The 15,575-nt window shown below is 50.5% G+C and overlaps 1 protein-coding gene across 1 annotated transcript in view; it reads left to right on the top strand.

Moving 5' to 3' along the window:
* The window catches only part of Traf5 (TNF receptor associated factor 5), a 43,482-nt gene extending 28,471 nt beyond the window's left edge, over positions 1-15,011 (top strand). Inside the window, exons 4-11 of the mRNA XM_005348892.3 lie at positions 151-252; positions 3,414-3,578; positions 4,551-4,628; positions 4,930-5,004; positions 6,451-6,543; positions 10,712-10,852; positions 12,733-12,901; positions 14,207-15,011. Coding sequence (XP_005348949.2) covers positions 151-252; positions 3,414-3,578; positions 4,551-4,628; positions 4,930-5,004; positions 6,451-6,543; positions 10,712-10,852; positions 12,733-12,901; positions 14,207-14,784 — 1,401 coding nt within the window. The 3' untranslated portion in view covers positions 14,785-15,011. The remainder of the gene's footprint in view (positions 1-150; positions 253-3,413; positions 3,579-4,550; positions 4,629-4,929; positions 5,005-6,450; positions 6,544-10,711; positions 10,853-12,732; positions 12,902-14,206) is intronic.
* The last annotated feature ends 564 nt before the right edge of the window (positions 15,012-15,575 follow it).

The raw sequence follows: 15,575 nt of genomic DNA, 5'->3' as shown, positions 1-15,575 counted from the left end.
GTGTCTGTATTTCAGGTGCACTGGACGGTGTGAGGGAGACTGACCGCGTCTGTATTTCAGGTGTACTGGACGGTGTGAGGGAGACTGACCGCGTCTGTATTTCAGGTGTACAGGACGGTGTGAGGGAGACTGACCGCATCTGTGTTTCAGGTGTTCAGAGACAATTGCTGCAAGAGAGAGGTCCTCAATTTACAGGTCTACTGCAGAAATGCCCCGGGGTGCGACGCCAGGATCATTCTGGGAAGGTTCCAGGTGGGTATCATGTGTGACTAGTGTTGTCTATGCCTCCTTCTAGTGACTTAACCTTTGTGTGATGGGACCTGGTTGAACCCTGTAAAGGGCTCCCTGAGTTTCTCTCATACTGTCCCCAATCTAGCGGTACTGTGAGCACCAAGAGCGAAGGTGTAACCAGAGCATGAAGAGAGCCCAAATTATGGGATCATTGAGTCAAGAAGAAGGTGCGGGACTCAGCAGGCTAAAAGAACACTCCCAGCACTTGGGAGGCAGAAGCAGGTGGATCTCTGTGAGCTCAAGACTAGCCTGGTCTACAGAGCAAGTTCTAGGACAGCCAGAGCTACACAGAGAAAGCCTGTCAGAGAGAGGGGGGAGGGGAGGGAAGGGGAGGGGAAAGGAGAGGAGAGAAATAAAAGAAACAAAGACCATCCCGCAGGGCTGCATCATTGTGGGGCCCTAGGATGGGGACAGGCATGACCCTTCTTCCCTCCAAGCGTTGACTTTGTCACTTGGTGCTGGGGACTGTGCATTCTGGTCTGTTGGTGTGACCCATGGCAGAGCCTGGGTCAGGTCACACAGGATGTGCTCTGCAGTCAGGCACAGGTGGAGATGTGAACAGAGGTGGCAGGGAGGTGCAGGTACAGGACGTGGAGTCCCGGAAGACAGTTTCGTCCAGCTGGGGAAGGCACAGCCCTATCAGGCTTAATCAACCCGGTGTCAGGTGACTCAGCTGCCTCCCGCTTCCAGGGAATTGCTTGGCAGCTGCTGAGATTTTCCCCTCACGCCCACACAGTCTGTAGCATGCATGTCAAGTGACTCAGCCCTTTATCAATCCTCCAGAAACTCACTCACACACACCCTCTCTCACATACGTGTGTGTGCGCATGCACGCCCGTGCACACACAGACACACACCCTGGGCACTGAGATGATAAATGTGGAGATGATTTTCTCTGTCACCCTGGGGGAGCTCACAGAACTGTATTGTTTTCTCGGCAACCTGTTCTGCTGCCGCTCACTCTGAGTGACAAATCCTAGCCGGGGCCTCTTGTCCAGCTGTGTTGTCACCAGAAGAACAAATGGGGCTTGCACACATGACAGACAGCTGGAGAGAGCACAGCTCAGGCTGTGAGGATCAGGATCCACATTCTTCCCGTTTGTGCAGCTCTCTCACTCCCGTCTCCTGCTGCTTGTGTGGTGAGGTGGAGGGTCTCCCCTGTCTGAGTGAATGTTAACGGTTCAGGTGAGGCAGGGGACTATCCACAAGTTAGTCTGGGTTTTCAGTTTGCTTACTACAAAGGGCAAAAGAAAATAACTTTAATCTCATGCTGAGAAAGAAAAAACTACCCTGTTGCTTTCCCTTGGGAACAGGAGGCCAACTGTTCCTGTGAAGACCTAATAGTAGCCGCCGGGGAGGTGGCTCCGCGATTAAGAGCATCAGCTCTTCCAGAGGACCCTCGTTCAACACCCAGACCCACATGGTGGCTCACAGCCATCTGTAACTCCAGTCCCAGGGGATCTCATGCCCTCTTCTGATCTCCTTGGGCATCAGGCACCCATCTGGAACACAGACAAAATACCCAAACACATTAAGTAAATAAGTAAATAAATAAAATTTGAAAAGAGTCAGCAGTAAAATGACTCAGACTTTGCAGGCTTGACATCCCCCCAGTTCCTCAGCCCCTCTACTGAGAGCCTGACCGGAGGGTAGGCAGAATGGTTCATCAGGAAAAGCTGCTGGCTTCAACCTAATGACCGAGTTCAGCTCCTGGACCTGCATAAAGGAGACGAACTCCTCCCCGTTGTCTCTGATCTCCGTGCACACCACCATGCCACCTGCACCCCACCCTTCACACATAAGTAAATGCAATGAAGTTTTTCATTTTATCTCATATCTATATCTATATCTACATCGATATCTATATCTGGTCTCACTGTGTACCTCTGACTGACCTGGAACTCCCTATGGAAACCAGGCTCCTTGGCCTCAGAGACCCACCTATCTTTTCTCACTTAGTCCGAAGGTTAAAAGTGTGCCCCACCACACCTGACACTTCAACAACAGAGCTGGAGAGTGAATGCAGGCTCCGCATGGCTCCCACTTCCTCCTCCCTCACCCTTCAGAGCAAACCAGCCACAGCGGTATTGAATGCACCGGCGCAGAAAAAGAGGTGGTTACAGAGGTCGGCAGGCAGTGGGACACATCTGGCCTGTGGGCTCCAGTGGGCAGCCGTGTGAAGGTGTCACGTGACAGATGGGTTCTCGTTCCTCAGCAGCGTCATAGTAACTGGCAGTGGTGAGGTGGGTCTCGGGGTCTTGCGTGACAAGCCCTGGATGAACGCCCTCAATTCACTGGCACCTGGATTAAGAACATTCCAGGTTAGATGAATAAACAAAGCCTGACCATCCTTCTCCTGCCCAGGAACCTGTCTTCTCTCTCCTTGTGTCTCCCCCATTGTTAGTCTGTACCCCCTTCTATAATCAGCATGCCCACTTCTTTCCTACCCATCTCCCCTACTGTTCTAGTCCATCCCCCCCCCCCATTTCTGTGGAGTCAGCAGGGTCCCTCCCTTCCTCCCTCCATCTCTCCCTCCCTCCTTCCCTCTCTCTCCCTACTTCTCTCCGTCTCTTCCTCTCTCCCTCCCTTCCTCCCTCTCCCTTCCTTCTCCCTCCCTCTCTTCCTCCCTCTCTCTCTTCCTTCTTCCTTCCCTCTCCCTCCCTCCCTACCCCCTCCCTCTCTCCCTCCCTCTCTCTCTCCCTTCCGAATGCCCTGCCTTTGCTGTGCAAAGACTAATAGAAAGTGCTGGGAATGGGGCTGGGCAAAAACACAGCAGAAACGGAAATGCCACAAAGACCTGCCACACTCACTGGAAAGGCTGGGAAAACACGTACGACCTGACACCTTCATACAGGAGCAGGCCACTGGACTCTAAATGGGCTTCATGTTATTGCCCCACAAGCCTCCCAGACCCCACCCCACTCAATCTTTATCCCTCTCCTAGTTCCCAACAAGCCAGACTAGTTTTCAGTGCCAGCCCAAGCAGCCTCCCTGCCCCTGTCCTAGGAAGAGGCAGTGGGTCTCCATGACAGCTAGGGAGAGGCCAGCCCGACTGGCACTTGGCTGTCGCCAAGCTGTGCCCTACACTGGCCCTGCCTCTGAGGTTGCTGTTGCTGTTGCAGGACCATCTTCAGCAGTGCTCCTTCCAAGCTGTGCCCTGCCCTAACGAGGGATGCCGGGAAGCCATGCTCCGGAAAGATCTGAAGGAACACCTGAGCGCGTACTGCCGGTTCCGAGAAGAGAAGTGTATTTACTGTAAAAGGGGCGTGGTGGTCACCAGCCTGCAGGTGAGAGTCACATGGGCCTCAGAAGTCCATTCTTTACCTGTCTGGACTGAGGAGAGGCTTTACCTGGCTGGGGATGTGGCTCCACTGATATGGTGTTTGCTAACATTCAGAACGTCCTGGATTTGATCTTGAGCATGGTGTAAACCAGGCCTGGTGGCTCAAACCTCTCATCCCAGCCCTTGGAGCCAGGAGGATGAGCAGTTCATCCCTGGCTTCTTAGCGTTAAGGCCAGTCTGAGCAGGCTAAACAAGACCCTATCTCTAAAAAGGAGTGGTCTTGTATCTAGGACTGGAGCTGGAGCTTAGGCGGTAGCATGCTTGCCTAACATTCATAAGGTCATTGGTTTGACTCCCACCCCCAAACCAGGTGGTACATGCCTGTACTCTCAGAGCTCTGGCGTGGGAAGTCCTGGAAAGTGGAGGAAGACGACCTGAAGTTCAAGGATGCTCATCCTTGGCTGCACAGAGAGGGGGTTTTCAAACGGGGGAGGGAGAAGGGAGTGGCTGGAGATTCCACAGAGAAGGCTACGCCTTTTACTTGGTGGGACTCTACACATTTATCGTGGGTGAAAACAGCATTGGGTCCCCTGCTGCAAATACGGGAGGTGAGATGCAAGCCCTGGGTCACAGGGAAGTGATGGTAATGTCTGCTCTCTGGATTCTGCTATTTGGCTGGAGCACAGGATAGCAACATAGAGACCACAGGTGCTTTTAGGCGTGCAGAGGAGCCTTGCTGGTGGATCCCCAGGCTGCCTTTTCTGAGCCACAAACCTTCTGATTTTTCAGACTCTCAAAATTTTTCATTTTTTAGTTAAATTAATTTATATCAAAAAAGCAGACATCTCTGAACTTTTTTGGAAACTGAACTATAATTTCCTATGGAGAGCAAGCCACATGATACGCTCTCCAGAGGCGCGCATGTGAATACCTTGAGGTAAGAGATCTTGGCTTTGTTTCCCACACACTGTTTCAGGATCACGAGGAAAACGTGTGTCCTGCGTACCCAGTGTCTTGTCCCAACAAGTGTCTGAGGACTATTCCGAGAACTGAGGTGAGTCAACAGCCCTCCCTGGAGAGTGTAGGGGAAATGGTTAGCAACCCTTGTGGTATGGGTTTGGTGAGAACTATAGCCAAAGGCCTGAGGGCTGCTTGATTCTGGTGATGACTCCACCTCTGTCTTCTGGGGCCGTCCCTGGCACACCCTTCTCTTTGCATCCTGGTTCTGCACACACACACCCCAGAGTTCCTCCTTCTGTCCCTCACTTCCTCCCCAGTACTCCCTGGTTCCCTGCTTATACCCAGCAGTTGAAGCATCCATGTGTTTCCATAGCATGGGCTGTCCCATTTTGCAGGTGAATGAACACCTCACTGTGTGTCCTGAGGCCGAGCAAGACTGTCCCTTCAAGTACTATGGCTGCACCGTCAAGGTAAGGTGTGGGTCACTTTCATCTCTACGGCTAAAATCATGGGGAGCTCAGTTGATTCTTTAACTCTATCCAAGATACGGAAGGGCAGAAGGACATTAGAACCTTAGGACTACAGTAGAGTTGGCGCTCTCCAGAGAAACAGAACTCCTACATGCATACATATGTGCATATGCATATGTCATGCTCATGTGTCTGATCATGTAGATGTGTAGGGAGTCTCGTTCTGCTGCTGTGGGATTCGTGTGCCCCACACCCGCAGGTCCCCTACACACATACATATTTCAATATATAGGTTTTGTTCCTCTATGGGGGGAATTGCTGAAATAAAGTGATTATCAATCATGTTTTAAAATAATTTTCAATATTCTTAAACACCTTTAAAATAATTATTCAATAAGTTGAATAAAAAAATTAAAGAGAGCACAGTTTGACCTCTGCTTCGGACCTTTTGGCAGGTTCCATTCAATCAGAATAGAAATTGAAATATCATGCTGAGTATAGCCCATATATTCTATAAGTCTAATTACCACAATTTTATTTTTAACATAAGCACATTGTTTTAGTTTTAAAAATACTTGAGTAGTTGGAGTGTGGTTCAGTGGTAGAGCACATGGGGAGGGTGCTACTTGGTCCCTACACCACCCGCAGCTTGTATATCACTAGGAGCCTCTAAATAGATCGTGAGAACGGGTGGCTGTGCTGGCTGCGGAAGGTTCAGGGTTTACCTTTCAGGGTGTATGGCAGCATTGCTTCTAGTGCTGAAAAGACTTCACAGTCAGGCTCCGCCTCTCACTGGGCTGTGTCCTAGTACCAACCTCAGTGTCAAGAGCCAGTGTGGGTAGGGGAGTTGTTCTCTGGAACCTTCCTTGGAGCATCCAGCTACCAAGGGGGCCACTGAAGGGAAGCTGAGGGTGTATGTTCGCCTTGAAACATAGGAAGATGGACCTTTGCTTGTATTGGCAGGAGACCCTGTCAGCCAATAAACAATGTAACGGTGGGGGGAGATGTAACCATTTCTTCTCTCAAATGTGTGACTCCGAGTGCAACACATTTGCGCAAGCTGGAAGCTGGAATTAAGAACCGTCTGCAAGCTCAGGCTTGCAGGGCAGTTTGGAAATGCGCTCTGGAGAAGGGGGATCTGGCCCAGGCTATGCATGGGGAGAGCTGAGTGGCTACCACACCTGTGTCAGGGCAGGAAGAAAGTCAGCAGGAGAGTTTTGATAGCAGCATGATTCTTTGTCTTGTAAACTTGTTTGGTTCTGGATGCTGAAGGATTCTAAAGTTGGGAAAGGACCCAGTGGAGTCATTTTTTTTGCAACTTTGTAGGGGGAAAAAAAGTGCATGGGAAACTAAGTCGGCAAAGTTTCTGAGGTTCTGTGTTAACCTGTCGCCTGCCTCATTTGGGGAGCTTCTTAATAACTAGACTCACTTTGCTTCGTATTGAAGGGTAAGAGGGGGACTTTGCAGGAGCACGAGCAGGCAGCCCTGCGGGACCACATGCTTCTGGTTTTAGAGAAGAACTTCCAACTAGAGCAGCAGGTGAGTCTTGGGACTGCGTCGGAAGGGTCAGGGAAATACTGACACTTAGTTGCCCTGTGTTTCATGCTCTCTCTGGTTCCATGTAAGCCAATTAAAGGTGCATGCTTTTCTGCTACTAGCCAAATACGCCCTTGATGTAACAGAACCTTTGAGCTGGAAGGTGCCTTTGAGTTCTCTGGGTTCATCGCCTCCTGCAGGTGAACTAAGAGCAAAGAAGCCTGAAGTTAGTCACCTGTAAGTGGCTGGATCTCAAGCCAGCACTCTCAGTGGCTTCCCGTACACTCCACAGCCTGTCCACTCCACCGTCGGTCCGCACACCCTTCATCCCTAGCGAGCCCCGACTAGCTGGTTTCTGTTTTTACACTAAATCCATCTGAGCATTTCAGAAGTCGGTGGTCTAAGTCCTGTGGGCTTTAGGGGTTCTGGTGTCTAGCTGAGCTGCCTTAGAGAAGCTCTGTAACCTGATAAACATCGACTGACTTCACACATACTCTCTGACCATAGCTGCCAAGCCTGTCAGGGTTCCCAGAGCGTCCATAGTGTCTACAAAGGCTAGCGCTAAGGAGCAGTTGCTATAAACGTAATTATGTTACAGGACCATTCTGGAAGACTTTTCAGGCCCACTGTCAAAAAGGAGTTTACCACTGCAGATTATTCTGTGATGTCCAGTTCCACACCACAGTGGGTATGGACTTTTCAGGGTCACAGCCAGGAGAAAATTAGGAATCCTGACTCAGCAGGAACTGGTCACAGGCCTGCTCCCGGGGGACTCTGGGTTCCTTATGCTCTTCCTATGCATCTTTCCATTGATTGAATAGACAGTAGATGCAAGGTATAGGATTCACTGATTGGGACACTGAGGCACGGAAGACATAGTCTCCCCGTGAAGAACCGTGGAGATATGAACTGATAAGTGGTGGGGCCTTCTGGAACACAATAATACTGTGTTGGATACGGAGGCTGCAGCAAGGCACTCTGGGATAACTGTGGACGGCTTCACCGAGTAGGATACCCAAGCTGTACCTTCATTTGTCTTATTTTGAATTGTGTGTATGGTAAGTGTGGGCATGAGTGCAGGTGTGTGAGGAGGTTAGAAGAGGGGGTCAGGTCTCCTGGAGTAGACACAGCTGTGAGCTGCCCAGCATGGGTTCCAGAAGCTGACCTTTGATCCTCCGCAAAAGCAGTCATACATGTTCTTAAGGACCGAGCCATCTCTGCAGCTCCCCAGGCTGACACTGAAGGGAAGCAGAGTGTGCAGAGGGAGGGCGTGTGCCCAGACAGGCTGGTATAAAGGATGCTGTAGTTTAAGGAAACGGAGTGGCAGGAGGAGGGTGTGCGCCCAGACAGGCTGGTATAAAGGATGCTGTAGTTTAAGAAAACGGAGTGGCAGGGTGCCTGAATTCCCACGTGTGAGTCGGAAATGTCCAGGGACTGATGGACTGAATCAAGACAGCAGTGACCTTCTCTGTAAAGCTGGACTGTAGCACGAATAATAAAATCCAGAGACAGATACTGGGGTTCAAGCTGAAAGATCAGTGAAGCAAAGCAGCCAGCCCTTAGAGAGCTCTTACCTCTATGAAATCTTCAGACTGAAAAAGAGTGAGCTCCTCTCTCATCCTGCCTTACATTCCTCTCTAGTGCTGGGATTAAAGGTGTGCACCACCAGCAACTGGCCGCTGTGGCTAACTAGTGTGGCTGCTGAGATAAAAGTATGCACCACTGCCTGTATGGCTGACTAGTGTGGTTAGCTTTGCACTCTGATCTTCAGGCAGGCTTTATTTATTAAAACACAAACGAAGTATCACTATACTGGACACTGTGTCCAGTTACTATTTTACGCATGCATATTCTGCCTTGTTCCAGAAGGGGTTTAAGAACCAAGAGTTAGAACTAATGTGTTTAGGTGTTTGGCTTTTTAAAAATGCAATAGGACATTACCGTTCAAATAGGTATTATTACCATTACCTTCAAGACAGCGCTGATAGTGAGGGTGCTGGAGCCTGAGAGTGCAGGCTGCACGCCCACCTCGTTCACTTCCCTGCCCCATTTCCCCCCTTGTAAGCGGGTGTGGTAGATGGGAGTGAGAGGATGTGTTTGCACTCTCGGCCTAGTGCCTGGCACACAAGCATTTCAGTGCTGAGAGGAATCGAGATGCCGGAAGAGGTGATGGCGGAGGCCGTCCCTGTGCCCGTTGGACTGCAGCGAACATGGAGACATCCTGAGGTTGAAGTGGCGTGCTTTAAGCTTGGGAGGCAAAGAACCTGGGAATGTTCTCAGCTGAGATGGGCACCATGAGAACGGGAGTAGGGTTAGAGGCAAGGGTGGGCAGAGGGGCTGTCAGGTGGGCCCTATGGCCATTGGCACATCCTTCATCAAACACTAGCCAACAGCTTCCTCGTAATACCTCCTAATACCGTGCAGGCTCGGAGAATAAAGAAGTGGGACGCAGTCCCAGCAGCACTCTAGTGGAGGAAAAGGACAGAAACACCAGTGGAAGCAAGCTGTAAGAGGGGTGAGATGAGTTACGGTGGGTACCAGTGGGACTGGGAAGACTTGGGTAGGTGACATAGGTCAGGACATACTCCTAGAGGCTGTGCCTTTGAGTGACCGCACTGAGAAGGTGGTTTCTGGATGAGGGAAGTTCACTCATGGAAGCCAGGTACTTGTCTTGCTGGATGCACATGTGTTAGCTAGGGGCTGTGCAGCCTTGCTGGACAGGATGCACTCGGGTTAGCTAGATGCTATACAACCTTGTTGGGCAGGATGCACACACGGGTTAGCTAGATGCTGTGCAGCCTTGCTGGTCAGGATGCACAAGGGTTAGAAATGAGTGTGAAGCCACAACGGTATCAGATGATATAGAACCCCCATTTCCACTGGAGACGTTGAAGCAGGAGAAACAGAAGACCAGATTTTGTCTCTTGGTGTTGTTAGTTGTGATGTGGAGAATGAACCGCAGAACATTTGCCACTAAGCAGATATTTTTCCAGCACCAACTGGTACCAGGCTCCATCCAGTTGCTGTGAGATCCCAGATGATCACAGCTTCCGTGGAGGGAACACTCCTGTGTGAGAGTAGGAGGTCTCAGGGTAGGGTCAGCTAGGAAGCATCACAGCCAAGGTAGGAACCGATGAAGACTGTGGTTGCTAAAACAGATAGACTTTTGTGAGTGAGTGTGTGTATGTGTGTGTCTGTGTGTGGGAGTATCTGTCTGTGAGTGTATGTGTATTGTGTGGTACACACACCTGCAATTCCAGCACTTGGAAGCTGGAGGCAAGAAAGCTAGGTCATCCTCAGCTGTACAGCTAGTTCCAGGTCAGCCTGGGCCACAGACTCTCAAAAACCAGCAGCCAAACAAACACACAGATGAGACAACGTGAAAAGTGGATGTAAGAGCTTTTCTGTCTATAATGGAAGCTGACCAGCGTTCAGACTGAATAGGAGCGCTCTTAGGTTTTTGGTTGTTCCCCTCAAGTAGATTGAAAATTCTGGGCTGGCAGGGATGTGTGGGTAAGAGCACTTGCCACACAAGCGTGAGGACCCGAGTGAAGAGCCAGCAGCCTGAGTCCAGGCTCAGGGAGAGACTGTCTCAAGGGAAGAGGTGCAAAACAGCAGAGGAAGCAGCAGACATGCATGTGTGCACACAGAAGGATTACGATGTCTAAGTTTAGCGGTGCCCACCTAGTTTGGCTACACTGCTGCTTGCGAGATGATGGTTACCCCAGGGGGCTCTTTGGGGACTCGAAGGGCAGAGATAGAGCTGGGAGAGATCCAGCGAGGTGCTAACAGGTATCAGGGCTGTCTGACATCATGCAGAGAAAGACTGCAGGTATCATGGCTGTCTGACAGCATGCAGAGAAAGACTGCAGGTATCATGGCTGTCAGACAGCATGCAGAGAAAGAGTGCAGGAGGCAGTTTATCGAGTTCAGCCACGTGACACCCCTGACTGGCTGGTGTCACCATGGGTCAAGGATGGAGCAGTCCGTGGGTCTGGTTTTGAGGAGTACCTGCAGATACTTTTCTGAATTACAGGGGACTTCGCCCTCAACCCTGCCCTGGAAAGGCACACCACACCCATCCTTCCCCTCTAGAAAGCCCCCTCCCCCTCCCCGTTAGCCTGCCCGCACTTAATGACGCATCTCTCCTGGCTCACCTGCCTGTTATTAGATCTCTGACTTATATCAGAGCCTCGAACAGAAAGAAAGCAAGATCCAGCAGCTGGCGGACACCGTGAAGAAGTTCGAAAAGGAGTTTAAGCAGTTCACGCAGATGTTTGGCAGAAACGGAAGTTTCCTCTCAAATGTCCAGGTGAGGCTTGGTGAGTGATGGGGATCAGAAGTGCTGACTCAGAGGCTCACAGCCACTACAGCCCCAGTTCCAGAGGCTCCGAACTTCCTTCTGGCCTCCACATACGTATACCCAGGCACACACACATAGGCATAAAATAAATATTTTTTTAAAAAAAAATAAAGAAGGGCTGGAGAAATGGCTCAGCAGGTAAGAGCACTTGCTGTTCTTGTAGTGGACCAGGGCTCAGTCCAAGCACACACATGATGGCGGTGTTCACAAACAGCCATGACTCCAGTTCCAGGGGATTCAGTACCAATCCTGACCTCTGCAGGCACCAAGCACATACAAGGTTCACAGACATACATGCAGGCAAAACACACATGAAATACAATAAACCTAATATAAATCCTTTAAAGGAAAAACATCCAGGAGAGACATGACTTTTCCCATCAAAGCTGTGATCCTTCTTTTAGTCAGCACAGCTGGCTGGACCCCCTCCCTAGGGGTTTCCTCTTGACTTTTTAACTGGAAACCGTTTTGAGTGCATAGAAAAGCTGCCAGAGTTAGGCGATGCTCGCAGCACCAATACAGCCCCGTCCCCATCCACACCTTGTCCCAACCGCCTGTCCTGGCTCTCTCCCCTCCTCTGCTGCGTGCCCGTGCACCCCACCAGAAAGAAGGCTGCATCTGTTGTGGCCCTCTGCCTCTGACAGTGACACCATTGCTTTCATGACCCAGTATATTTACCAATGTTAGCATGTAACATTTATACAATACTTTAGTATGTATGTATGAAAATTAGGGTTTTAATTAATGTTGGGTTAATATTTCCCCATTTGAGACACATCGAGAACATAGTTCTGCATTCTGAGGATAACAAAGCAAAATCATTGGTTACCCTGGGAAGAATATGCATTAAACATCACTAAAATAGTTCATACAACAGCACTTGGTGGATCATAAATGTTAGATAATCATGAACAGGTCCCTAATAGATAAAAGTTCTCCAGTGGAAGATTTTAAGACATATGATGTGGACAATATATTTGAAATTTATATTGTTCCAGAAAATCTAGGACACATAATCTCTAGTTATTCAGTACATCATACACATATATGCAGACATATATGAACATGTTCTACATGTGATGTGCGTGTATGTGCGGATATGTGTGCATGTGTGAACATGTCAAGAAAAAAGAAACCTATCATACTATTAGTCCTGATTTGTTTCCCATTGGAGACCACCAGGATGGAATTAAGACAGTATGAGCAAGGCAGACAGATTACTGCCCTCCATCGAGAGCCACGGAGCATGTAGGCCTCTCCCAGACCTTGTCCTGCTCTGCCTGGGCCAGAACAGGGGCCTGGTCAGTCTCAGCTCCCTTACAGAGGGGACCTGGAGAATGATGTCTCAGGACAGGAAGTGCTAAGGCAAGAGGGGTGAAGCTAAAGAACATGTATGTGAGTGGAGAGGGGACTTTAGACACATTAAGAAAGGCTCAAAGGGCCCGGCGGTGGTGGCGCACGCCTTTAATCCCAGCACTCAGGAGGCAGAGGCAGGCAGATCTCTGTGAGTTCGAGACCAGCCTGGTCTACAAGAGCTAGTTCCAGGACAGGCTCCAAAACCACAGAGAAACCCTGTCTCGAAAAAACAAAAACAAAACAAAAAACAAACAAACAAACAAACAAAAAAAAGGCTCAAAGGTTCACCAGAGGAGTTTAGAGGGGAAAGGCAGGGGCTGGTGATCACCATGCTCACTGAATTTTCCCTCTGGCCTGGGTCACTTTCTTTTCATTGTGGATTATATGTGAAATATGTGTGTTGAGATCCAATCTTAACAAGTTATGACTCCGTGGTCTCATTTCCATGGATGATGCTGTTTTTGCTCTGCCAGGCTCTGACCAGCCACATCGACAAGTCGGCCTGGCTGGAAGCACAGGTGCGGCAGCTGCTGCAGACAGTTAACCAGCAGCAGAACAGACTGGACCTGCGGTCCCTGGTGGAAGCGGTTGACACTGTGAAACAGAAGATCACCCTGCTAGAAGCCAGTGACCAGAGATTAGGTGCGTGTCCGCTTCTCTCTCCTGACTTCCCCTGCATGCCGCCGGGAGAGGAGCCAATGCCTCCAGCATGTCACAGCCCAGCTCTCCAAGGGAGACAGCTAACAATGACTGGCTTGGCTGTCTTAGGTGTAGAAAACAAGAAGAGGGTTTGGCACACGAGGGCCAGCAGGAGGGCTTAGCGGTGACTTGCTGTGCAGTCAAGATGACCAGGGTACCAGCTGTTTTTCTGTTGCTATGGTGAAACATCACGGTGGAGGCGGCTTACAGAAGGAAGGGTTTGTTTGGGTTCAGGGTTCCAGGGGTTCGAGTCCATCACCGACACACAGGGAGCACAGCTGCAGCAGGCAGGCGGCAGGCAGGCAGCAGGCAGCCGCTGAGAGCTCACATCTCTATCCACAAACAGCAAGCAGAGAGTGCTAACCTCCAGCCCTCTGACACCTTCTTCCCAAACCACCACCAACTAGAGACCAAGAATTCCAATGCCCAAGACTTACAGGGCACAGCTCATTCAAAATACAACATCCAGAGTTTGATTTCTGAAGCCCACAGGTGGAGGGAAAGGACGAACTGAAAGTTGTTCTGCGACCTCCATGAGTATGCCATGGCACACACGTGCCTGCACCTAACACATGCGCAATGATAATGATGATGATAGTAAAGCTTTTTAGTGTAGACTACATTGTGGGGGTTGGGGAGACTGTGTAAACATGGCCGGAGGTTGAATCCCTAGAGCCTTGTGAGTTCTGAGTAAGCTTGAGGGTTCCTGTAATCCTAGCACTCTGCAGGTTGAGACAGGATCCCGGGGACAAGCTAGCTAAAACCCTGGGGATTGGTTCCGTGAGAGACCCAGCTGAAAAGACCAAGAGCAACATCTGCTCCGGCGTCTCTATGCACACACATGCCTCACATGCACACAGAATGCACAGATACATCACACCCACATGCCTCACAGAATGCACAGACACATCACACCTATGCACACTCTAGCTAAAGAAGCAGAAGGCTTCGCGTGAGAATTCACTTGAGGTGAATGCCCAGTGTGTCTTAGGCTCGAGCATCGGGTGAAGAAGACATAACCTTATTTGGTTGGTGTCAGGTTACCAGGTGTGGCGTCCGCTGAGTTAATGTTAGTGATGTGCATGGTGCACGTGTGTTTGCGGTGCGCCTGTGTCTGTGGCGCGCGCGTGTGTCTGCGGTGCGCCTGTGTCTGTGGCGCGCGCGTGTGTCTGCGGCGTGCGTGTGCTCCGCTGGCGGCGGTTAGACAGCAGGCCCGTGCTGCAGCTGCTGTTCTGTGTTTCCTTTCAGTTGTCTTGGAGGGGGAGACCAGCAAGCACGACGCACACATTAACGTCCACAAGGCCCAGCTGAACAAGAACGAGGAGCGGTTCAAACTGCTGGAGGGCGCCTGCTACAGCGGCAAGCTCATCTGGAAGGTGACCGACTACAAGGTGAAGAAGAGGGAGGCCATGGAGGGGCACGTGGTGTCTGTCTTCAGCCAGCCTTTCTACACCAGCCGCTGTGGCTACCGGCTCTGTGCTCGAGCGTACCTCAACGGGGACGGGTCTGGGAAGGGGACGCACCTGTCCCTGTACTTTGTGGTAATGAGGGGTGAGTTTGACTCGCTGTTACAGTGGCCCTTCAGGCAGAGGGTGACCCTGATGCTTCTGGACCAGAGTGGCAAGAAGAACCACATTGCGGAGACGTTCAAAGCTGACCCCAACAGCAGCAGCTTCAGACGGCCCGAGGGCGAGATGAACATTGCCTCTGGCTGCCCCCGCTTTGTGTCGCATTCTACCCTGGAGCACCCCAAGAACACCTACATTAAAGACGACACCCTGTTCTTGAAAGTGGCCGTGGATTTGACTGACTTGGAGGATCTGTAAATCTTAGCTGATAGGAAACCTTGGTCTGGAAGCACAGGGGCAGATGACCGCGTTCTAAGCCCGGACTTCTAGGCCACACATGCTCTTGGTTTTCGCCCTTCACCTTTAATGTCTGAGTGTTATCCTTTTCTCTTGGATCCTGCCCCAGTTTGAAACTTAAGCTCTTGGATTATTGCTGTTATTTATATTTTTATATGTTCTGAAAATTATAATGATCTTGACAGTAAGGCCTGGGACTCTTCTCTCACTGATGTTAAAGAAGTGCCTCTGGTGGTCCTGTCAGTAGCAGCGCGCACACAGAAGGCAGAGGCAGGAGGATCTCTGAGTTCAAGGCCAGCCTGGTCTGCAGACCAATTTCCAGGACAGACAGGGCTACACAGAGAAACCCTGTCTCAAACAAACAAACAAAAAATCCCAGTTGAATACTTCGGCATTTCTCATTGACTTGTTGCTTCCACACCTGCCCCAGGCCTGCAGCAGCCGTCCTTCCAGAGGCAGGCAGGCCATCCCAGTCAGCACCGGTGCTCTAGCTAGAGCCAGCCTGCTGTACTTGGCACACAGTTCTTGAGCTAAGTATCAAACCTTTGGAAATTGTATCACCTCTCATTTTATAAGTCATTAGCAGTCTGTAAGCACAGTTTTCAAAGTTCTGTAACAGCTGATAAATGGGTTCCATTTCCACCCTCTCCACCGACACGAAACAGAAGGTGCAGACAGTTCGTGTCTAGTGAGCCCAAGTGCAGGAGATGCAGACAATCCCTGTCTAGTGAGCCCAAGTGCAGGAGATGCAG

This window comes from Microtus ochrogaster, chromosome 6 (assembly GCF_000317375.1).
Source record: "Microtus ochrogaster isolate Prairie Vole_2 chromosome 6, MicOch1.0, whole genome shotgun sequence".
Lineage (NCBI taxonomy): Eukaryota > Metazoa > Chordata > Mammalia > Rodentia > Cricetidae > Microtus > Microtus ochrogaster.
Note: the sequence above shows the minus strand (reverse complement) of the source record. Positions and strands in the feature narration are given on the sequence as shown.